Source organism: Bufo gargarizans, chromosome 7 (assembly GCF_014858855.1).
Source record: "Bufo gargarizans isolate SCDJY-AF-19 chromosome 7, ASM1485885v1, whole genome shotgun sequence".
Taxonomy (NCBI): domain Eukaryota; kingdom Metazoa; phylum Chordata; class Amphibia; order Anura; family Bufonidae; genus Bufo; species Bufo gargarizans.
This window is the reverse complement of record NC_058086.1, coordinates 161,749,639-161,775,186: the sequence shown is the minus strand read 5'-3', so window position 1 is coordinate 161,775,186 and position 25,548 is coordinate 161,749,639. Positions and strand designations below refer to the sequence as shown.

Here is a 25,548-nt window from a genome sequence, read left to right as displayed (position 1 = left end):
GCTCCTGTGACATGGACCTACGGCATAATAATTTATAATGCTGTGTGTCTCTGCCCGACCTCAACTCTGATATGTACTGACTGCCTTATATGAGCACAGATTATTAGAGTTGAGGTTGGGCAGGAACACTCGGAATTATAAATCCTTATTATACTGTGGGTCCATATTGCAGCCGGATCGGCACTCAGGCCGGGAAATACCTCTGACACACAGCGCGCATGTTTTGCACAGAGTACGCTGCTGTGAAACTGGCCTTTTTGTACCATTTATTTATTTATTCTTGCTAGACGTTTGCACTGAAGGTCCAGATGGGTGTTACCAGTTGGGGGGGTGTCCCTGCACAGTCTGACACTGATTGAATAGTGTCAGACTGTGCAGGGGCACACCTAGCTATAAACAGCCACAGCTAGGCTACTTTCACACTTGCGGCAGAGGAATCCAGCAGGCAGTTCAGTCGCCAGAACTGCCTGACAGATCTGGCAAAACGCATGCAAACTGATTGCATTTTAAGGCCTCTTTCACACTTGCGTTGTCCGGATCCGGCGTGTACTCCACTTGCCGGAATTACAAGCCGGATCCAGAAAAACGCAAGTGTACTGAAAGCATTTGAAGACGGATCCGTCTTCAAAATGCTTTCAGTGTTACTATGGCAGCCAGGATGCTATTAAAGTCCTGGTTGCCATAGTAGGAGCGGCGAGCGGTATACTTACAGTCCACGCGGCTCCTGGGGCACTCCAGAATGACGTCAGAGCGCCCCATGCGCATGGATGACTTGCCATGCGATCACGTGATCCATGTGCTTGGGGCGCCCTGACGTCACTCTGGAGCGCCCCGGGAGCCGCACGGACAGTAAGTATGCTGCTCCCCCGCGCCATGGTAACCACTCTAAAAAAGCTAAACGTCGGATCCGGCAATGCGCCGAAACAACGTTTAGCTTAAGGCCGTATCCGGATCAATGCCTTTCAATGGGCATTAATTCCGGATCCGGCCTTGCGGCAAGTCTTCAGGATTTTTGGCTGGAGCAAAAAGCGCAGCATGCTGCGGTATTTTCTCCGGCCAAAAAACGTTCCGTTCCGGAACTGAAGACATCCTGATGCATCCTGAACGGATTTCACTCCATTCAGAATGCATTAGGATAAAACTGATCAGGATTCTTCCGGCATAGAGCCCCGACGACGGAACTCTATGCTGGAAGACAAGAACGCAGGTGTGAAAGAGCCCTAAGACTGATCAAGCAAGTCTTCAGTTTTTTTTTTTTTACCAGAGATAAAACCGTAGCATGCTGCGGTTTTATCTTTTGCCTGATCAGTCAAACTGACTGAACTGAAGACATCCTGAACGGATTACTCTCCATTCAGAATGCATGGGGATATGCCTGATCAGTCCTTTTCCAGTATAGACCCCCTGTGACGGAACTCTATGCTGGAAAAGAAAAGCACTAGTGTGAAAGTACCCTTAGTGGTGGTATGGACTTAATGATGTAGTCCAAACAGTATCACAATAAATATACAACCAGGAGCATGCCTCCACTATAAAAGACAATATCTTTATACTTTTAAACAATATTGGTAAGGTATGAAGCCCAAAATTACCGGTCATAAAATATGACAAATAAAGCGGCAACAGTCTGCCCAGCGATGGTGGAACCCATGAAACATCCAGGTGGGATCTCCTGACTGCCCCTAGTAATCCCTACATATACAGGTGAGAGCAATGACCACCCTTGTGAGAGTGATCCCTCAAGTTCCCCTACTCACTACCCATCGCAGAGCCCTGGCTCCCACGGGCAATATACAGTATTTTTCACCTTTTTATAAGATGCACCTGCCCGAAAGACGCAATTAGATTTTAGAGGAGGAGAATAAGAAAAATATTTTTCATTAGACCTCCGCTCAGACCCCCAATGTTAATAAGACCCTCAATCAGAACTCTGCTCAGATCCCAATGTAAATAAGACCCCAATAACACCTCAGGTCAGACCTCCAATCAGACTCTGTGAATGACCCCCAATCAGACCTCAGATCAGACCCCCAATATGAATAAGAACCCCCCCCACACTATTCAGACTTCAGATTAGACCCCCAATGTGAATGACACCTAGATCTCAAATAACAGCCCCATTATGAATAAACCTTCCCCATTCAGACCGCAGATCAGACCCCTGAATGTGAATGACCCCCAGACCTCCGCACAGACCCTCTTGCTCAGAGCAAATAAAAAATAAATAAAAAAAATCCACTTCCCTCTCCTGCTCTGGATCAATGGAGTTAAACAGATCCGATGGCACTGCACATAACCCCGCTTCCTCCTGCAAGTACAGCTACGGACAATGTTCAGTGTATCCCCGGGTCAGGCGGTGCTCAGCTGGTGTCAGGCGTTAATAATTCACGTGCAACATAAGAAAATAATCCAGCGGCACTCGCCAATTGATGTTTTCATTTACTTTATTCACCACGGGTCAGGAGCAGACACGATACAGTGCAACCAAACAGTAAGCGGCGACGGCCGTTTCGCGCATGAAGCGCTTCCTCTCGCCACAGCTCTCCTGCTCCCGATACTGCCTCCGCTCCCATGGACCAGCTCCATCTCTTCTTGCCGCATGCTCTGCTGTGACCCGACGCGCACAGTTTGAGGTCACAGATCACTGACGTCCTCACGCTGTGCGCAGTCACAGCACAGCCGACTGCAGAGGACTAGGAATCGGTGAGTACAGAGCCCGGGGAGTGCTGCAATCACCGCTTGCCGGTCCTAATGAGCGCTTCTATAATGGAAGCACTCATTAGTATTTACCCCAGAAGATGCACTCTAAAAAAAATATATATATATATATTCTAACAGGACTAATAAAGGAATGGCACAACATGGTGTTGGATAAAAAAAAAAAAAACTCTAAAATGGACATGTCAGGAGAGGTGACGGGTCCTCTTTAAAGGGAACCTGTCACCTGGATTTTGGGTATAGAGCTGAGGACATGGGTTGCTAGATGGCCGCTAGCACATCCACAATATCCAGTCCCCATAGCTCTGTGTGCTTTTATTGTGTAAAAAAAAAGAAAGGATTTTATACATATGCAAATTAACCTGAGATGAGTCCTGTATGTGAGATGAGTCAGGGACAGGACTCATCTCGGGTTAATTTGCATATGTATAAAATCCTTTTTTTTTTTTTTTTTTTTTTTACACAATAAAAGCACACAGAGCTATGGGGACTGGGTATTGCGGATGTGCTAGCAGCGATCTAGCAACCCATGTCCTCAGCTCTATACACAAAATCCTGGTGACAGGTTCCCTTTAAGTCTACCTATGTTTATTGAGCTGCTTAACCAGTTATTGCAGACTGAAGCTGATACGGTATATATTACAACCGCTACACAAATAACCTCAAGCTAGTATATATAGAGCGGAGTAACCCGAATGATGTCTCGTGCACAGCTGTATGCTGCGGCTTGTTTCCTGGGGCATTGTGTATAAGCAAACATTTACAAGAATGAGTGAACTAGGACGCTATATTTTCTCATGCAGACTGGTAGCTGTATCCGAGGCCTTGTGCCCTGAGTGTATTCCCAGAAGGTCTACTTGGCCAGTCTCCAGCAGGCAGATCATAGATGATCTGCATTCCTAAACTCGCCCACAAACATCAGGACTGTCACCCAGTGGGTGAACCTCTTGTTGGGCTTTTGTGTGCAGCTCCTGCCTACATGGACAAAATATGCATCGGGTGGGCGATCCTTTGGTTGGAAAGTCCAGCTGATCAGCAGCGCGGGTCCCGCCAGTCTGAGAGGTCTGGAAATTAGTGCACATCCCCCTTTAAAGTCTGTTGGTTGTTATTACTGTAATTATCTCTAATTGCTGTCCAGGTTTTTTCTCCCATGAAATATTGATTCCATTGCTCCTGTGGTTTGGATTCATTTTCTCTAATGTAGTAATCTTTGAAAAAGGTCAGGACTTTACAATACAGACAATCCTCAGAGGCGGCACATGAAGTCCTTAATATAGACCCATAGCCGCTCCGTGCGCGGTGTACGTAATTACAAGTGCTCATCCCAAGTGAATGGAACAAGTACTTGCAATTACACTGCACTGCCGCCAAGACGACGCGCAGTGTAAACTCGAAAAATAAGGAGCGCTCATACAAGCCCCGTCTCCTCTTCAAACAGCTGGTGGAGGTGCCGGGATACGGACTTCCACCTATCTGATATTGATGACCTAACCTGCAGATAGTTAATCGGTATGCACTGGCTGCACAAACCCTTTAAAATCCACGTGGTGGGTCAATTTACTATTATTATTCTTTTTTTTTTTTTTTTAACACATTGCTCTGTGTGTAAGATTTAAAAAAAAATCTCATCCTATGCTGGTGCCGTACAATGCCATGGGTTTGCTGCACACATCCACAACGGCATGTCCACAGTGTATCCACGATCTGCACTATTTGATGTGGATTTTGGCTATGTATGCTGCAGATTTCCCACCGTGGAAAACCCACATGGGACCTTCCACGTGTGGCCATACCCTTGAGCTCAAGGCAGGCTGTCTTGTTAATAGAGGCAGCTGTAGTTAAGTTAAAGCTCCCAGTGAATAATTTAGTTCTTGCTCGGTAATATATGAGGCGTCAGCAGATCAGGAACATGAAGTGAAATACATCTGTGACATTTTTTATAATTTTTATTTTTTTCTGTTTCAGGTGGCGACAGACAGGGTTGCAGAAAAATTGAGTTCTACTCTCTCATGGGTGAAGAACACAGTGTCACACACTGTCAGTCAAATGGCCAGTCAAGTGGCGAGTCCATCAACTTCATTACACACTACGTCCTCCACCCTGTCTACACCAGCACTTTCCCCATCTTCTCCGGTACAGCTAAGTCCAGACGAAGTAGAGTTGTTGGCGAAGCTAGAAGAACAGAACCGGTAAGTGGAGCGTCAGCTGCTTCTTGTGGTGGGACTTTTTTCTTCGCATTGATGTCTTATTTCAATTCCACGTTTCAGTTCTTCTGATCATCAACCTCTACATTGAAGGGGTTGTCTCACTTCAGCAAATGGCATTTATCACGTAGAGAAGTTTAATACAAGACCCTAATGTAGTAGTAGTGTCCTTTTTGCTTCCTTTGCTGGCTGGATTCATTTTTCACATTATGCACAGCTTGTTTTCATGGTTACGACCACCCTGAAATCCATCAGTGGTGGTCGTGCTTGCATACTATAGCGAAAAGCGCCGGCCGGAACAGTGGGAGGCTCACATAGGTTGAGGCTTTCTTATTGTGCGCAAGCATGACCACTGCTGCTCGATTGCAGGGTGGTCGTAACCATAGACACGAGCCGTGTATAATGTGATTGAAAAATGAATCCAGGGTGTGATTTTTTTTTTTTTTTTTTTTTTTTCCCCACCTTTTTATCCAGAAGAGCATTTGTCAGATCTGACATGGATGTTGGAGGAGAGGGTCTGGATCACAATCTCCATTCTGGTTCATCCCAAAGGTGTTGGATGAGGTTGAGGTCAGGGCGCTGTGTGGGCCAGTCAAGATCTTCCACACCAAACTCTCCCAACTATGCCTCTATGGACGTTGCTTTGGGCACTGGGTACAGTCATGCTGGAATGGAAAAGGGCTTTCCCCAAACTGTCCCCCACAAAACTGGATGCATACAGTTATCTAAAATGTCTTGGTACTTGGAAGCATTAAGATTTTCCTTCACTGCAACGAAGGTGCCTAGGTCAACCCCTGAAAATCAATCCCATAGCATTATACCTCCTAACTTTACAGTTGGCACATCGCAGTTGGCGTTCTCCTGGCATTCCCGAAAACCCAGACTCATCCGTCAGACTACCAGCGAAGCGTGATTCATCGCTCCACAGAGCATGTTTCCACTGCTCCAGAGCCTGGGGCAGTGTGCTTTACACCGCTCCATCTGACTTCTGGCATTGTGCTTGCTGATGTAAGGCTTGCATGCAGCTGCTTGGCCATGAAAACCCATGTTATGATGCATCCGGTTTAAAGTTGGTGCTGATTTTACAGGTTCAGTTTACAAGATAGGTGCTGGTCCCAGGTTATGGCGCACACCATATTTGTACCATAATTGGGACTTATTGAGCTGCTCCACGTGTGGTGAGAAAAAGGACAGGACTTAGGTTCCGCCCCTCCTGCTATCATGGCCTGCCAGATTTACTATAACTTGTGCCAGAAACTAGAGTAAGTTATAGCTCAAGTCTACACCAGCCCCTAACTGGAGTAGATTTGAGTCTCTCTGGCCCATGGATCTCACTCTGGCGAACAGGGGATCAAGGCTGGCGTGTGGGAACGCCAATCTTGAATAAATGTCCCCTATGCTCCTCAGCAGTCGGTGACCTCTGTAACTTTCTGTGGTCTCCACTCACTGTGGCTGAAGTGCTGTGGTTCCTAAAAGATCCCACTTTGCGATAATACGACTCGCAGTTGATGGTGGAATATCTAGGAGAGAAGAAACTTTGTGAACTGACTTGCAGCGGTGGCATCTTATTACAGACTCACGCTGAGATATTTAGAATGACCCGTTCCTTTACAGAGGCAGTCTGTATGGCTAGTGACTGGATTTTATACACCTGTGGCAATGGGACTGAAAACCGCTGATTTTAATGATCACGAGGTGTCCCAGTACTTTTGTCCATATAGTCTATATCAGGCATCCTTAAACTGCGTCCCTCCAGCTGTTGTAAAGCTACAACTCCCACAATGCCCTGCTGTAGGCTGATACCTGTAGGCTGTTCGGGCATGCTGGGAGTTGTAGTTTTGCAACAGCTGGAGGGCTGCAGTCTATATTGTTGTTGTTGCCTATTAACATAAAGGTTTCTGCTTGTGTCGTGCCATGCAGTACATGAAGACAGCAGGGGGACAAGTGTTTTTTATTTTGGAGCAATGTTATTGGTAGACTTGTCGAACAGTCATTGCAAACTGCTTTCATTTGTTATTTCACTACCTCATACAATTACTAGATCCGAGGCGACCAAATGAATCCGTGCTCTGGGAATGGTATTTTTTTTCCTTGTACTGGCTCTTGGTTCTGAATGGGTTTTATATTCACTTTTATGTGGTGCTGATATAGTCCGCAGCACTTTACATCACGCTGTCCCCAATGGAGCTCACAATCTAAATTCCTGTATGTCTTTGGAGTACCCGGAGCAAACCCACTCAAACATGGGGAGAACATGCAAACTTCATGCAGATGTTGTCCATGGTTAGATTTGAACCTAGGACCTCAAGCGCTGCAAGGCACCAGTGCTGACCATTGGTTGCACTGTAAGTGGCAGGCATGTGTACCATTAGGCATTAAATTGCCTGTAATTGGTACTGTAATTTCCATGGCATCATAAATGCCACAGATGTTATGAAGACTAACTTGTGATGATGCTATGAGCGTTGACAGTCAAGGTACTAAAAAGTTGGAGCTCCTTTTTGCAAAAGGTCTTCACATCATCTTTGCAGGTTCCTGGACCCCATTCAATAGGCGCGTTATCAGGGGCCCAGGAGAATAATGGGTTTCCTGAAGTGCACAGACCCCTTTACTTCCTCCCTGTGTCAGTCCATGGAACCCTATAGCCAGGTTGTTTTGAGTGTAGTTGAGTACCCTTATCTCTCCGGGATCAGTAAAGCTTGCCTAAATTACAGAAGTTCTGGACTCTACCTCTTGAGGCTACAAGCAGTCATCAGGCTATTATTCAGGGGGTGTAAAATTTGAGCCCTTTTGACCTTACCCGTTCAGGAACCAATGTGTTTTGTCTCCACTCAACAACATATACATTATACAGTAATATATTTTGTTGCCTACATGATACACATCTGCTCATCTCATTTACTCCTAAAGGGGTTGCTTGAGATTAGAAAAATATATCTGGATATGGTTCCGGTATTGCAGGTCATCCCAGTTCACTCTACTGAGACGGTCTTGCAGCACCTGACACAGTCAATGGACAGGAGTGGCGCTGTTTCTCAAAATAAGCAGCATTGTTTTTTTTTGTATTTTCACCAAGCGAAGCTATGCGGTGTCCGGTGCAGGTAGTGACTGTGGCTTATACCACAAAGGTGGTAGTACAGTAGAGATGCGAAACCAAGCAGCAATGGCTTCTGTGAACTAGTGTTAATTTTCTGATGTGTTGACAGAATGAGTTCAGCAGCGGAGGTTCTGTCTTCTGCTTAGTCATGTATTTTTAAGTCGCGCCAAGTGTTGTGGCATCAAAGACGTCTTTGATTCCTTCCCTTTGACCCTCTGGTCTGAAGACTTTGTTATATAATTGTTGTTTCTGGTTGGATCTTGGATTGTATGGTTTCTGCTGGTTGCCTGTAAAAACATAAACCTATCAGAATAACACTGAGTATCTCGTAACAATGGCATTGATGATCGTAGGACCAGATGTGGTGGCATCGTAACTGAACCAGGGAACAATGGCAGGAGGCCTGGTCTGATGAATCATGTTTGTCGGGTCGCTTACCCAGGAAAGCGATGGCATCAGGATTCACCGTGGAAGCAAGAGAATCTGGCGGAAGTGGTGGGATGCTCTAGGCCAGGGATCAGCAACCTCTGGCACTCTAGCTGTTCTGATGGCCCATGCTACTGGGATATACTGGGCCATGGCCTTCCTGTGGATGTTAGCTTGACACGTACCATCGAACTAAATCAAGTACACCCCTTCATGGCAAGGGTATTCCCTAATGACTGTGGCCTCTTTCTAAACTGTTCAGCAGCAGTGTAAGGCTACTTACATTGGGGGAACAGCCTGTCAGATCCGTCCTGCCGCTAGTGACAGTGTGCCCCCGGACTGCTGCTCCGTCCCCATTGACTATAATAGGGTGGTGCGGAGGCACGGCAGCCCACAGCGAGAGGCTGCTGGAACAAATGTCGGACATGTCGTAGTTTTATTCCGGCAGCCTCTTGCCGTGCCTCCACCGGAACTCCGCCCTCATCCCTATTATAATCAATGGGGACGGAGCGGCAGTCAGGGGGCACACGGTCATTAGCAGCAGGACAGATCTGCCAGGCTGTTCACCTAGGGCTGCAGCTAACGATTATTTGAATAATCGATTAGTTGCCGATTAATTTCTACGATTAATCGATTAATCGGCAAAAACGACAAAATTACAAAACAGAGGTTTATATGATCTTACTTGAAAAAATATATGTTCAAAGGCCATATTAAAACAAATTGTGGACGACACTATTATGGGGGATCTGTGGGTGGCGCAGTTATGGATAGGGGGATCTGTGGACGGCGCAGTTATGGAGAGGGGGATCTGTGGACGGCGCAGTTATGGAGAGGGGGATCTGTGGACGGCGCAGTTATGGAGAGGGGGATCTGTGGGCGGCGCAGTTATGGAGAGGGGGATCTGTGGACGGCGTAGTTATGGAGAGGGGGATCTGTGGGCGGCGTAGTTATGGAGAGGGGGATCTGTGGGTGGCGCTGTTATGGAGAGGGGGATCTGTGGGTGGCGCTGTTATGGAGAGGGGGATCTGTGGGTGGCGCTGTTATGGAGAGGGGGATATGTGCGTGGCGCTGTTATGGAGAGGGGGATATGTGCATAACAGTGCACAGATCCCTTTCCTCATAACAGTGCACAGATCCCCCTTCCCATAGCAGTGCCATACACAGACCCCCCCTCCACCCCATAGCAGTGCTATACACAGACACTCCCCTCCCCATAGCAGTGCCATAGACAGATCCTCCCCCCTCCCCATAGCAGTGCTATACACAGACCCCCCCCCCCCTCCCCATAGCAGTGCCATAGACAGATCCTCCCCCCTCCCCATAACAGCCCCGGCCCCGATGCTTATAAGTCAGACTAATCACGTCTGCATCTTTATTTTACCTTTTACAACGACGCTCCTGTAACAGCCAGGCAGAGCGGACGGCGGCGTAACGTCACTCACTCACGTGACGCACCTGCTCCGCCCACCTCATGAATGAAGGAGGCGGAGCAGGTGCGTCACGTGAGTGAGTGACGTTACGCCGCCGTCCGCTCTGCCTGGCTGTTACAGGAGCGTCATTGTAAAAAGGTAAAATAAAGATGCAGCGCCCGCCCGCATAGCAACGAATCGGCGATTATTCGATATCTGGATTCGTCGACAACGAATCCAGTTATCGAATATAATCGATTAATCGTTGCAGCCCTATCCAGTTCACCCGACGGGACAGCCTGCCGAAGGTTCGTGCCGCTAGTGTGAAAGTAGCCTAAGGAATCAGATCCATAGAGGTCCACCTCAAAGCTTGCAGGACTTAAAGGGTTTGTCCAGCAAGAAAATAATCAGAAGGCTCAAAGTGGGTTAAAAAAAAAAAATGTTCCCTGTGTGATTGAGTCTCTGCTGGTCTCTACTTCCCGTTCCCCTTCCTACAAATGGGAAATTACCAAAAATGCCCTTTAAGCTGATCACTGGCCACAGTGGTGATCTCAAGGTGCGATTGAGCTGGCATTTCCAGTATTGAGATGGGTCCATGAAATAGTGACCTGTGGGGAATTTTTGAAGAGTATTGATTATTTATTTTATTTTTACACCCACTCTGAACCCAGATTATTTTTTTTTCTTTCTTTCTCTCCACTGGGTAGCCCCTATAAAGAAGACATGTTACCTCTTCTGATATGTTTAGTAGCTACTTGCACTCCCCATGCATTAGCAATTCTGGTACATCTGTTCTTATGGCTCTATGGTGTCATTCCTCTATTATTTCTTCCAGAAATTAATGAATGGACAGCGTTTTGAAATGAAATAAAGTGGAGTCCAAGCTTTGATGGCTTAGAGCTGTTTTTTTGGCTCAAGGAGGAACCTACACAATATAGGGCCTCATTCACATGACCGTATTTTTGGTCTGCATCTGATCCACACTTTTTGCGGATTGCACATTGTACCGTTTGTTCTGCAGTCCCGCAAAAATGGTAGTACATGTCCTATTCTTGTCCATCTTGCGGACAGGAATAGACATCGTTACAACGGGTCTGCAAATAAAATGGATGCAACACAGACGTCAACCATACTTTTAGCAGTCTGCAAAACTCATACGTTTGTGTGAATGCACCCTTAGGTGGATTTAATGCTGTGGCATGCTTCTTGATCTGTGTTCACACTCTCGCTTTATTGCAGTTAGTAATGTGAAGCAATGTTGTCCTCGCTGTCATTAGTGTGTTTGATACAGAAGGACAAAGGTTGCTTTTGTGTGTACATACGACGGCTTCCCAAAGTTCAGCCATTGCTTAGTCCATCCTCGTACATCGCACTGTTTGGAAAGGTAAATCATTGCGCACACAAAAACCAGGGGCATAGAGAGCAGCTGAACAGTGAGTGGCACGGAACTGCCCGGGTATGTCCGTACTCAACCTTCTCAGGTAAACCGTTCACTGTCCCGTGAATGACTGTGTAATCCAGTGCTACTTCTGTCTTACTTTTATCATTTTTACTTTGTTTTTGCATCTTGCATTTTTTATAGTTGTTGTAATCTTTTTGCCGTCAGCGGCATTTGTGTGGTATTACAGCTACACATTAGTGAACAACACCAGATTGTTTCCAGCTAGTCTGGGCCTAAGTGCTCATTCACGCTTGCGTATAGCAGATCTGTCTTAAAGGGCATCTGTCAGCAGTTTTGTACCTATGACACTGACCTGTTACATGTGCGCTTTGCAGCTGAAGGCATCTGTGTTGGTCCCATGTTCATATGTGCCCGCATTGCTGAGAAAAATGATGTTTTATTACAATCAAATGAGCCTCTAGGAGCAACGGGGGCGTTACCATTACACCTAGAGGCTCTGTTCTCTCTGCAACTGTTGTGCCCTCTGCACTTTAACAGAGCCAGGTGTAATGCCTGGTCCTGTCGAAGTGCAGAGCACACAGCAATTAGAGAGAGCTGAGCCTCTCGGTGTAATGGCAACACCCCCGTTGCTCCTAGAGGCTCACTTTCATATATAAAATAACTTTTTCTCAGCAATGCAGGCACATATGAAGATGGGACCAACACAGATGTCTTCAGCTGCCAAGAATACATATAACAGGTCAGCGAGTGTCATAGGTACAAATCTTTTGACAAGGTGCCACTTTTTTTTTAATTTATTTTTTATTATTATTATTATTATAGATCGTGGCAGTACATATTTAAAGGGGTTATCTGGGATTTTCAGGATGGGTGATTAGTATAGATTGTCAGGGAGTCTGACACTTACTGATCAGCTGTTTGAAGAGACGCTGCGCTCACTAGAGCTCTGCAACCTCCTCGCAGCTCACATAGCGCCATCCATTTAATATTGGCTATGCTTGGTATTGCAACTCAGGTGCCTAAAACATGGGAGTGTGCTGCGAACAGCTGATCGACTGTGGTGCTGGGAGTCGGACCCCTGCCGATCGGTTATTGATAACCAATCCTGAGAATAGGCTATCTATCAATAAGCTGGACACCCCTTTAAGTGATTTTATTCAAATTTGTGTTTTTATATATTTTATTTACTTGCACTGTATTGTTTTTTTTTACAATGTGGCATGTCCCAATAGATCTGCCGTGGTACTTTCTTAGCCCAAAAAAGTCAATGGGTTGAATTTAAAAAAACAATTACATTTTTTTTGTTACAGTCAAAATGACCCTCTGGTTCAAGAAAAATCTCATTAACTCGGGAATTGGCAGGATGCTTACCTAGTGTCCTCCTTTTCATCTGCAGATGTGTCATTCCCTGGGATCCTCTTCTGTCTTCCAAGATAGCTGCTCCACTTCTAAGATTACCGGATCACACTGCATCTGTAGTCCAAGACGCCTCCCGTAGAAGTGAATGGGGCTTCAGTGAAAAAAAGCATTGCATCGGGATATAATCCGGATGCAATGTGTTTTTCACTGAAGCCCCATTCACTTCTATGGGGCCAGAGCTGCGTGAAAAACGATTCTCACGCAACGCAGAACTGATGCATAAAAAAAAAACGCTCATGTACACGGATCCATTGAAATGAATGGGTCAGGATTCAGTTTGGGTGCTATGGGTTCACTCTATTTGCGCTGAAAACTCTTGTATGAAAGGGGCCTTATGGAGGCCTGATGCAGAACATGGTCGCAGGTCATACAAAACTTGTCTTGGGTTAAAGGAGAAACTTGCATCCTCCAAAGATGTGTACCAGCGAGCGGCAACCCTCTTGGAGTGCAGTCCTGAGCAGACAACGTGCTAATGGTATTAGTTCTAAATGAATAATGTGTAGCCAGATCCCCCTTTAAGGGAGCGTGATTTAAAAAATATATATTTATAGAATATGTAGAAAAATGGCTCTGCAACAAAGCTTGGTACAGTTCTGCAAACATCAATGTTCAAGGACACTGCGGTTACAAACACGAGAGCGTCTCTCCAGCCTCTCGTAATGTGGCCACAAACCCGACCTCTCCGCTCCGCCAATCATCTTGGATTCAATTTTTGTTCTTTCAATGCACTAATACTTTGTATAGGAATAGAATATTTTATGCGTTTATCTAAGTGGTTTTCCCATCTGTGATCCTATTCATAATTATTCCTTATGTAAAGCCGTTTCCACCCCCCCTTTTTTGGCCCCCCTTAAAGTTGACGGTCTTAGTGGAAAGGGAGCGTTCAGCTCATGGTATTTGAATCTGTCACCCGTTTAACATTCCTCTATCTGAGGGCGACATAAATTGGTGACATAGACCTGATTGTAATCAGTCACTTTCCTGTTTTGATCCAGTTCTTTTCTTAAAATCCTTATTGAACAGCCCCAGCACCAGCCAGTTGCTGGAGGTTCATCATAAGCTTGGGAGTCCTTGTATTTTTTGCTCTCCTGGCCTCCCCAGCCCACTGCTGCGGACTTGGTAGCCTTTTTCCTATACACAGCAGAGAAAGAGCTGTATGTCCTCCACAGTAGAGGACCTGCAGCCGGAGCTCACGAGTATTGGACTCAAGCACCTACAGATGCAGGATTATTCTGGGGAGTTCAAGAAAATTACCTCCGAAAGGGTTCGTGACCCAGGGTCTCTGTCACTAGGTTATGCTGCCCTCATGATGGCATATAACTGCCAAGGGAACGGATTCCCTTTTAAATTAAATCTGCCATCCTAAAATTATTTTGGTGATATCTTCTCCCCCCTCCCTGCACAATGATCTTTGCACAAAGCATGTCTAAGAAGCTCACAAGTCCACATCTCATGTCTACTTTGTCTATGGTCCGTGTGACTGCTGTAAAGCATATCTTTGAATGCTTTTAAAGGGGTTGTCCAGGATTTGCATGTTCCTGACCCATTCCCTCCAACGGCTGATTGGTGGGGTGAGCTGAGTTGGACCCCCTACCATTCAGATATTGATGAACATTTCATAAGGATAAGTAATCTGTATTACAAGGCACTTTCTAATGTATTGTGATTGTCCATATTGCTGCCTTTGCTGGCTAGATTCATTTTCCATCACATCATACACTGCTCATATCTAGGGGTTATGACCACCCTGTCATCCAGCAGCAGTGGTCGTGCTTGCATACTATAGGAAAAGACATGTACAGCATCTTCCTTCCCAGACGCCTTGTATCTGCACTGCTGCGGTGGCCGTAACCCCCTGGATATGAACAATGTATGTGATGGAAAAATGAATCCAGGAGGCAATATGGACAATCACAGTACATTAGTAAGTGCCTTGTATTAACTTTCTCTACATGATAAATGCTATTTGCTGAAAAGAGACAACCCCTTTAAGTCCTGCACAACCTCATTAGCAGCTTCTAAGGCAAGATGGCTGCCACCTTAATCATGTATATACAATAAAATAAAATAAATCAACAGTCATAATAAAAACAGATTAGGAAAAAGGTATGTGCATCACAAAATGGTTTTAATGATAATAGGGGATTAATTCCCTTTACGATCTACTTTCTAACAGGAAGCCTTTGTGTACCGTATTGTCCTCCTATCTGATTCTGAAGTATAAAGCCTGTGTTACTGGCACATATTCTGCCAGATCGCTAACAAGCATTTGTAGTAAGGCTTGTTGGAGACCTTCTGTCAGTCTAATACTGCTGCTGAAGATCGGGCATGCTGAAAGATCACGATTTGCCGGCGGCAGATCATGCTGTGTAATCGCGATCCGCTGCCGGCAAACCACTATACAGCAAGGGGACAAGCTATGGCATAACTATCGCCCCTCCCCAAGCTGTGGAGGAGATCGCTGCGTGCAGTCTCCTCTGCTAGCGAGCAGGCGATTGCCAGGAAGGAACGCTTCCCTCCCGACAATCGCCTGTAGAATCGGGCTGTGTAATAAGGCATAAGATGGCACAGCCAACAGTTTGACATGAGTGTTACCACGCCAATTATCTTAAATTTAATTTGGATGAGGCAACCTGCATGGATGACTAATACTCTGGCTGTGAAAGCAAAGTGGTTTACTCCATGACGAATCTGACCCTGAAACTACGACTGTCCAGGTCACTGAGCGCTCAGCTGACGACCTATCCCCATTCCTAACCCAGTGCTCATGTCTATGGACGGTATCCCAATTCCACTCCATGCAATTTAAAGCTTTATTACCGTATCAGTTTAGATACATGGCAAAGAAGATGGGTCGCCACTGCGGTTTGTACGTGGTGAACAAAATATATATATTATAGAGAAGGATCGGCACTCACTTTCTTGACGGTATGAAGAGACTTTTATTCAAAGCATAATGGCCTCATCAAGGACTAGTTTTGGCTCAAGCCTGAGCCTTTTTCAAACTGCAATGTTTAGACACACGTGACTCTTTCAGTTTAGACATACATTTGAAAAAGGCTTGTGCTTGAGCCGAAATGCATCACGCGTATCTACACTGATGCGATAATAAAGTGTTAAATTGCATGGAGCAAGTGCCCTTCATTATCCCCATTAGTTTGCTCAATAAAAAAAGCACTCCATTCTTTAAAAAAATTTTTTTTTTTTGGGGGATATATTACAACTCCTTCCCCAGTATTATAGCAGGGTAATTTGTTCCAGCCTACCTATGTTGCATCCGTACATTTTGAACCTTTTCATTATGGGGCGCTGGTCAAACGTGTAACCAGGAACTCTGTCTCTTCCTGTAGCTGATTTCCTTTAAACTCCTAGATGACCTCACCAATGGCACCTTTCTGGCAGCTCTCAGGCCCCTCTCCACCCTTTGTTCGTCTATAAATCCCTGTATTCTGCTGGATATATAATGTCTCCCCTATACAAAGCACCAGGAGTCCAGATGTATAGTAGATGAGGGTATACAGTGATTACCCGCAGTTACATAAACCTGGTTCTCACTGCCTGTACCATCTGTGTGCTGACTCTCCAGTGTAGTTCTATGAGATGTAGCTTCACACTGGTCTCCCTGCCTCCTGCATGTAAAAGCTGACAGTGAATGGAGATGACAGGGCAGACGGGCTGAAGCGGCATCACATGAAGAACATGGAGACCCTGCTGTGTGAGGGGAGAGCAGTTCTGCGTCACTTCTGTTATGGCTGCTCTGAGCGGTGCAGTGTGGTGAGACTCCGCCCCCTCTGTCTCTGCAAAGCCGGGCATGATGGGAAATGTAGGATTCATTAGGAAAACCATATCTAAGAGGAGAAGGAATCAAGATGGCTGACAACCCACAAATTACATATCAAATAAGACAGGTATACACAAGCCTCGATCATAAACGTTAATAAACACACATTCTGTATTCTATAGGCAAAGAAAAATAAACCCCGGAGTGCTTCTTTAAAAGGAATCTGGTGACTTCTGGTGACTTCGGCCACCCTATCTGAAGTGGAGTATGATGGTGCGATTTGGAGCAGGACGTGGGAGTGAAGCTGAGTAAATGCTGACAGGACTCCTAGGAGCCACAGTGAGAGTCCTAATTAATCTGCTCACACAGGCTGCCTGACACGCTGATACAAGAGGAGCTGTCAGTCCCTGTGGGGGCAGGGTACTCCGGACTCTTACCGTCTCCCCTAGGAGTCCTGTCAGGATTTACTCTGCTTTTTACTCAGAATCCTGCTCCAAACTTCTGGAGCACCCCAGCTGGATTCCATACAGATACTTTCTGTAAAATGCTGCGGATTGTCCGCCCCCTGTTCCGCAGTGAGAATCCTCCGCATGTACCGTATGTCTTGCGTGGATGTTCCCATAATCCTGACTTTAGTTCTCAGATGTAACTACGTTTTTGCCAGTAAGAATTTCCAGCTGGGATTATGTGGTATCTGAGCGTCACTATCAAATTCCTCTGAAAAGTGAAATCCCAGCTGTGGAATTACTGGCGTGTCAAAGGGACTAAATTATGTTAAGGAAATTATCTCAGAGCTGGAAAATGGAGACGTCAACTCAATTTAAATAATTCGTTGTTTTTTTTATTTATTTATTCTGTTACTTAGTTTTAATATAGATTTGTTCCAGGCATTCCCGGTAAAGGGTCTCAATACCAGAAAAAACGCATCAGTTTTGTCCTAATGCATTCTGAATGGAAAGCAATCTGTTCAGTATCAGGATGTCTTCCGTTCTGTCCCTTGTATGGTATTTGACCGAACAAAAGCCGGAGGTATTTTTTTCCGGACAAAATCCCGGAACACTACCGCACTTGCTGGATCTGGCATTAATTTCCATAGAGATGTATAAATGCTGGATCCGGTACAAAGTGTTCCGGAAATTGCCACGTTGCCGGATCCGTTTTTCCGTTCTGCGCATGCGCCGGGACATAGGAGAAACTATTTTTGCTTTAGATCTTTGGAAAAAAAAAATTAATACCGGATCCATTTTTCTGGATGAGACGGATCCGGTATATCACCAGATCTGTCTAACGCAGGGATGCTCAACCTGCGGCCCTCCAGCTGTTGTAAAACTACAACTCCCACCATGCCCTGCTGTAGGCTGTTCAGGCATGCTGGGAGTTGTAGTTTTGCAACAGCTGGAGGGCTGCCGGTTGAGCATGCCTGGTCTAACGGATAGAACCATATTTCTGTTTGCATAAGGTTTGCTGGATTCAAACAACGCTAGTGTGAAAGTACCCTAATTAATACTTTTTCTAGGAGGTATACCAGAGGAATGACACAATGCAGAATTAAAATAGATGTTCAAGAGTTGTTATTTTAAGGGGAATACAAGTATTTACTGGAACGCACATCCTCTAGAAATGTGTGGACTGTTACATTTTGTCGGCGTTAATTTAGAGTTACCCCCGTGCGGCTATTATAAAATAATCCGAGAAACAATTGAGCACAGGCTTCATAAGACTTTTGATAGAACTCAGACTGCCACAGTTCAAAACCTTTTGTCTCTGAGACTCCCCTAGAACGAGGAGAGAGAAGTGCTCTCGTTACGCTCTCCCCGCTGCAGGCGAGGTACAAGACTGGCCCATAGACTTTGTATCGAGTCCGTCTCATAGGATCAGAGTTCAGGCCGGGAAATCGCGCCCCCACATGGAACATGTTTCCCGCAGTCAACTTGCTCGACTAGGACTGTCCTGAGTGCCTATTAGAGATGTGAAGAACTTTTCACTACTTCAAACTTCTATGTAAAGCCTTATTCACACATCCATGTCCATGATGAAATCCGTGCAAAGTTTTCACTGATGCATCCGCGAAAATGTCCGTGTAGGATGCATGTTTGGTCCATGTGCCCGTTTTGTGCTCTGTGTGTCATCCATGTTTCATGGACATTGCTCAGCTGAAAATGTATTTTCATAGAATCTTCTCCTAATGCTTCCGTGCTAAAACACGGATGTGTGAATTCACACATCAAAATGAATGGATAGATGTGCTGTCCGTGGAGAACCCATATAGCGCATGTCTGTGAATCACTGACGTGTGAAACTGCCTTCCGGATTCTTCTGTTGCTGGAACTACCGGCCATCCTGTTATCCACATGCAAACGGATAGAATTTGTATCTGGATGCGGATATGTCTGACAAATGCATTGAAATACCGTATCCGTCTCTCCAGTGTCATCCGGAAAAACTGATCCGGTATATATATTTTTTCAGATGAAAAGGTCTGTGCAGGCGTAGACCGGGAAACCAAATCCGGTTTTCCCGAACACTTGGTACCGGATCCGGCATTAATACATCTCTATGGAAAATGTGTTTCTGAATTTTGGCTAGAGAAAATACAGCAGCATACTGCGGTATTTTCTCTGGCTAAATACCGTAAGAGGGACTGAACTGAAGCATACTGATCAGTTTTATCCTAATGCATTCTGAATGGAGAGCAAACTGATCAGTTTTTTTTACGGTATTGAGCCCCTAGGACGAAACTCAATACCGGAAAACTTTAACGCAAGTGTGACCGTTTCTCTGTTGCAGTCTGCAAAATACTGACCTCTTCTGTGTGCACAACATTTTTCTCACTGAAAGGCCTCATGCACTCGACCGTTCCGTTTTTTTGCAGTCCGCAAATTGCGGATCCACAAAGCACCCGAGCCGGACCAGAATAGGACATGTTTTATTTATTTTTTTGCGGCGCCATGGAACGGAGCAACGGATGCGAATAGCACACGGAGTGCTGTCCGCATCTTTTGCGGGCCCGTTGAAGTGAATGGGTCTGCACTCGAGCCGCAAAAAATGCAGCTCAGATGCGGACCAGAACGGTCGTGTGCATGAGCCCTAATTGCCACAAATGACTGTTGTCTGAAATACGGCCAAGAATAGGACATGTCCTATAGGACACACAGATGCGGCCTGCACTGACATTTATGGCCTAGCAATCCTATCCTTTATCTGAAGAGAAGTGGCCATGCGTGTGCAGGGACGCGTCAGAAGACGCTGATATTCTTGGTGTATGGCTTATATTGATCTATCCATTTTCCAGGCTGCTGGAGATAGACACGAAGTCTTTGCGATCCGTTAATGGCTCAAGAAGAAATAGTGGCTCCTCGCTGGTGTCGAGCTCCTCAGCGTCCAGTAACCTCAGCCACCATCAGGAAGAAGATGCCTGGCTGCTCTGGGGGAGAATCGTCAATGAGTGGGAGGAGGTCTACAAGAAGAAGGAAAAGCAGATCAAGGTAACCTTGCTCCTGACTATCAAAATGGTGGTAATTAGAAGCAAATATTGAGGTGGTATTGAGCTTTGGTGAGGGACTCGTATGTAGGAGTCACCTGAAAAGAACATTCCCTGAGGCCACACAGCATTTCAGAACTGCATTGTGTGAATCTGGCCTTATGATGATGATCTAGCGGGTGCAGTTTTCCCTACTAACTAAATGTGGTTTAGGGGGATGGCTACATGGCGCCATTTCATTTAATGTATTTCCGTGGTGCTGCAGTGCCACATACTGCAGCTCGACACTATAAAAAAAAATATATATATACAATCCGGTGTAGCATGTTCGCAACACCATTGAAAAATACATTATTTCAAATATTGCAGGGTGGATAAAAATCAATATTTTTTATATATATATATATATATATATATATATATATATATATATATATATATATATATATATATAAAAATATCTGATTTTTATTTAAATCGATTTTTTTAAAATATAAAATGCTTTTTGAGGAAAATATATTACAATCCAAAGGTTATTCCATCATGAAATAAAGATTAGTTTTTTTAATTATGTAGAATAAGGCTGTGCGTGGACTCCCATATTGTTGAATGGATTAGGCAGTGGCTGAGGGACAGACAACAGAGGGTTGTAGTCAATGGGGTATGTTCAGAGCATAGTCTTGTTAGCAGGCGGTTACCTCAGGTATCTGTTCTGGAACCCATATTGTTTAATATCTTTATCAGCGAAATTGCAGAAGGCCTCGATGGTAAGGTGTGTATTTTTGTTAATGACACACAGATTTGTAACAGGGTTGATGTTCCTGGAGGGATACACCAAATGGAAAAGGATTTGGGAAAACTAGAGGAATGGTCAAAAATCTGGCAACTAAAATTTAATGTTGATAAGTGCAAGATAATGCACCTGGGGCGTAAAAACCCAAGAGCAGAATATAAAATCAGTGATACAGTCCTAACCTCAGTATCTGAGGAAAGGGATTTAGGGGTCATTATTTCAGAAGACTTAGGCCTCTTTCACACGACCGTTGCGGGAACACCCGCGATTTTTCTGCGAGAGTGCAAAACATTGTCATGCGTTTTGCACTCGTGTGAGAAAAATTGCGCATGTTTGGTACCCAAACCCGAACTTCACAGATCGGTGTTCTGTAGATATAACATGGTAATAAGGGGAAATAATAGCATTCTGAATACAGAATGCATAGTAAAATGGAGCTGGAGGGGTTAAAAAATAAATAAAAAATTAAAATAAAATTGAACTCTCCTTAGTCCACTTGCTTGCGCAGCCGGCATCTCCTTCTGTCTTCATCTTAGCTTTGAGTAGCAACAAGGACCTTTGGTGAGGTCACTCCGGTCATCACATGATCCATCACCATGGTAAAAGATCATGTGATGACTGTGACGTCACCAAAGGTCCTTGGTGCTACACAAAGCTAGGATGACGACAGAAGGAGATGCCGGGCTGTGCGAGCAAGTGGACTAAGGTGAGTTAAAAAAAAAATTTAACCCCTCCAGCGCTATTTTACTATGCATTCTGTATTCAGAATGCTATTATTTTCCCTTATAACCATGTTATAAGGGAAAATAATAATGATCGGGTCTCCATCCCGATCGTCTCCTAGCAACCGTGCGTGAAAATCGCATCGCATCCGCACTTGCTTGCAGATGCTTGTGATTTTCACGCAACCCTATTCACTTGGGACCTGCGTTACGTGAAAAACGCAGAATATAGAGCATGCTGCGATTTTCACGCAACGCACAAGTGATGCATGAAAATCATCGCTCATGTGAACAGCCCCATAGAAATGAATGGGTCGGTATTCAGTGCGGGTGCAATGTGTTCAACTCGCGCATCGCATCCGCGCGGAATACTCGCCCGTGTGAAAGGGGCCTCAAAGGTAGCCAGACAATGTCATAGAGCAGCAGGAAATGCTAGCAGAATGCTTGGGTGTATAGGGAGAGGCATTACCAGTAGAAAGAGGGAGGTGCTCATGCTGCTCTACAGAGCACTAGTGAGACCTCATTTGGAGTATTGTGCTCAGTACTGGAGACCATATCTCCAGAAGGATATCGATACTTTGGAGAGAGTTCAGGGAAGAGCTACTAAGGCTGCTTTCACACTAGCGTTCGTCGGTCCGCTCGTGAGCTCCGTTTGAAGGGGCTCACGAGCGGACCCGAACGCAGCCGTCCAGCCCTGATGCAGTCTGAATGGAGCGGATCCGCTCAGACTGCATCAGTCTGGCGGCGTTCAGCCTCCGCTCGCCTCCGCACGGACAGGCGGACAGCTGAACGCTGCTTGCAGCGTTCGGGTGTCCGCCTGGCCGTCCGGAGGCGTGCGGATCCGTCCAGACTTACAATGTAAGTCAATGGGGACGGATCCGTTTGAAGATGCCACAATATGGCTCAATCTTCAAGCGGATCCGTCCCCCATTGACTTTACATTGAAAGTCTGGACGGATCCGTCCGAGGCTATTTTCACACTGAGCTTTTTTTTGCTATTTTTATGCAGACGGATCCGTTCTGAACGGAGCCTCCGTCTGCATTAATATGATCGGATCCGTTCAGAACGGATCCGTTCGAACGCTAGTGTGAAAGTAGCCTAAACTGGTACATGGATTGCAGGATAAAACTTACCAGGAAAGATTAAAGGACCTTAACATGTGTAGCTTGGAAGAAAGACGAGACAGAGGGGATATGATAGAAACTTTTAAATACATAAAGGGAATCAACAAGGTAAAAGAGGAGAGAATATTTAAAAGAAGAAAAACTGCTACAAGAGGACATAGTTTTAAACCTTTGCCCCTCTAATTTAAAACTAATATCAGGAAGTATTACTTTACTGAGAGAGTAGTGGATGCATGGAATAGCCTTCCTGCAGAAGTGGTAGCTGCAAATACAGTGGAGGAGTTTAAGCATGCATGGGATAGGCATAAGGACATCCTTCATATAAGATAGAGCCAAGGGCTATTCATAGTATTCAGTATATTGGGCAGACTAGATGGGCCAAATGGTTCTTATCTGCCGACACATTCTATGTTTCTATATGTGTAATTTTTGGGGGTAAATAAATTCCATTAATCCATTCACAATGTCATGCTCTTCCAAAGGTTTTTGTAAGATTATTGGGCAGTTTTTCTGCCTACAAGATATTATCACAGATGCTTGGTTTACTTTTGCAGTTCTCAAAACTTAATTTGACTCAGCAGAGATGACATGCCGCCTCTTCACAGCAAAAATGTTATAACATGAACAGAGTTGAGAAAAATACCTTAATCCTAACTTCTGAAAACCTATGAATGCAGAATCCACCCAATCAAACTAATATGAAAAGTTGTTATAATATGCAAGTTGGTGAAGATTTTTAGAATAAGTTATACCAGCAAGAATTAGTCTTTATGTAAAAAACTATGATTTAAATCAATCCTTACTGACTAGTGATTTAAATCATTTTGATTAAAATCAAATCCACCCTGAAATATTGCGTGACAAATGTTGCCATGTAGCCATATCATTTTGTGTCGTGCGTCACATCGCTGAGTAGCCATACCCATAAAGGGGTTGTCCCACGAAAAATATTCTACAGTTTTCAAACTAGCACCTGGCCAGTGAACTATTCTATAGAATTTATCTGTATAGCGCCACCTGCTGTTTGGCCTTTCTTATTTCTTTGACCTGCTCACTGAGGAGGCCGCACATGCTCAGTTCCATCTTTCAACTGCCTCCTGAGCTGTGATAGGGAGAGCATGGACACGCCCCCTTGTCTTCAGCAGAACAGACACTCCCCTTGAGCTGTCAGCTTGATATAAATCCAGCAGAGCAATAAATGGGGAGATCTCTGGATCCATGGGAGGTACAGGGCTAGTTCTAGTTTTGTTAGAAAGGTATTGTCATGGACTATATGATCTCTGATTTTCATTTTTTTACATTAGTCATGGGATAACCCCTTTTAAGGGGTCATGCACAGGAACGCTTTTTTTGTGTGGCCTGTATGCGTAACTATTCATTTCAATGAGGCCGCAAAAAAGGAAATTACGCCATGTGCATTCCATGCCCACATGGCCGTTCCACCGATCAACATATGTGTGTGTGTGTGTGTGTGTGTCTGTGTATATGTGTATATATATATATATATATATATATATATATATATATATATATATATATATATATATATATATATATATATATATATATATATATATTATATCCAAAGAATAGGCAGCACTCCAAATGCGATAAAAGGTGATGACCCTTTTAGCCCACTCGATGGGGCCTTTCAAGCAATACAATAGTGTCACACGTGGGTATATATACCCGAATCAAGTCATGTGATAAAGGTGAACAATTTAACCATTCAGTGCATCAAGTACTTACAACATATAGTTATACAATGAAACTTATCAGAATAATAGTGAATACATAATTATATATAAATAGACAATGTCTCCATGATTAAAGTCGTGATAAAATATAAATACAAAACAGCAATTGTATATACTGTACATAAAGTAAAAGTAAAGTGCCAGTGCCTGGGAATAAACGGGTCATCACCTTTTATCACATTTGGAGTGCTGCCTGTTCTTTGGATATACTATATTGGAGGAAAGGTTGCCTACCTTTTCAGAGGATTTGCACCCTAATCACGTTTTTTTCACTGTGCATATATACACACACACTACTATTCTATAGGGGCCGGATGTTCCGTTCCGCAAAATACAGAAATGCACACGGTCACTATCTGTGTTTTGCGGACCTCAAAACAGCCAACGGGCGGGTGCATGAGCCCTTAAGCATACTCGTCAAATTAGACAGGTCCCCAGCTTGCAGTAATGTGTCTCAGCTGGACAGCGATGTCCACAGCCTCGCTTGACGTGTTCTCCACACTTTCCTGAAGACAAGTCGTTTATTCGAGTCCAAGTGGTGAACAAGCTGACATTGGAGCCCTCTGGATGCTGCTGGCTGAGAGGGCTCAGTGAAGAGAAGACAGATGGTTTGTAAGCCTGTGGGCCGGTTTGGTTCTCTTATCCAATCTCGTAGCTGTAGATGCGCTAAAATGTGAGTGGCACAAAAGGTTATAATTGGTTTAAAATGATCAGGGAAACCAAGAATGTAAGTACTGAAGATTTCCCAGTATTTACCAACTCCTTTATAAATGCCGCCCTGCAGCATCCATCTGATGCTCTGGGCCTGTAAGTGGCCGCACCTTTTTATTTTTTTCCCCCTGCTCTGAAAGATTACATTTTCCTGTTTTTCTTTTCATTGCAGGAACTTGTCAGGAAAGGCATCCCACATCACTTTCGTGCCATTGTATGGCAACTATTATGCAATGCCCAAGATATGCCAATTAAAGAGCAGTATTGTGATCTCCTGAAAATGACCTCGCCGTGTGAAAAACTCATCCGGAGGGACATTGCCAGAACGTACCCAGAGCATGATTTCTTTAAAGAGAAGGATAGTCTTGGGCAAGAAGTTCTGTTCAATGTCATGAAGGTTTGTCTTGTCTTCTTATGACAGGATCCTTATTCTGCTGAATCTTTACGCACAAACCTATGTATCAATCTGCTTATGTCCAGCTACTCTAGAATATGCTGCT

General features: G+C 44.7%; 1 protein-coding gene across 5 annotated transcripts in view; it reads left to right on the top strand.

Moving 5' to 3' along the window:
• EVI5 (ecotropic viral integration site 5) overlaps window positions 1-25,548 on the top strand; it is a 158,369-nt gene that overhangs the window by 31,864 nt on the left and 100,957 nt on the right. For 4 of the 5 annotated variants that reach the window (XM_044300504.1, XM_044300502.1, XM_044300505.1 and 1 more), the window contains 3 exons: window positions 4,684-4,907; window positions 19,752-19,944; window positions 25,221-25,445. In XM_044300504.1, coding sequence (XP_044156439.1) covers window positions 4,684-4,907; window positions 19,752-19,944; window positions 25,221-25,445 — 642 coding nt within the window. Of the gene's footprint in view, window positions 1-4,683; window positions 4,908-11,216; window positions 11,339-19,751; window positions 19,945-25,220; window positions 25,446-25,548 lie in introns of those variants that run through there. The other variant, XM_044300506.1, reaches the window with a different exon arrangement.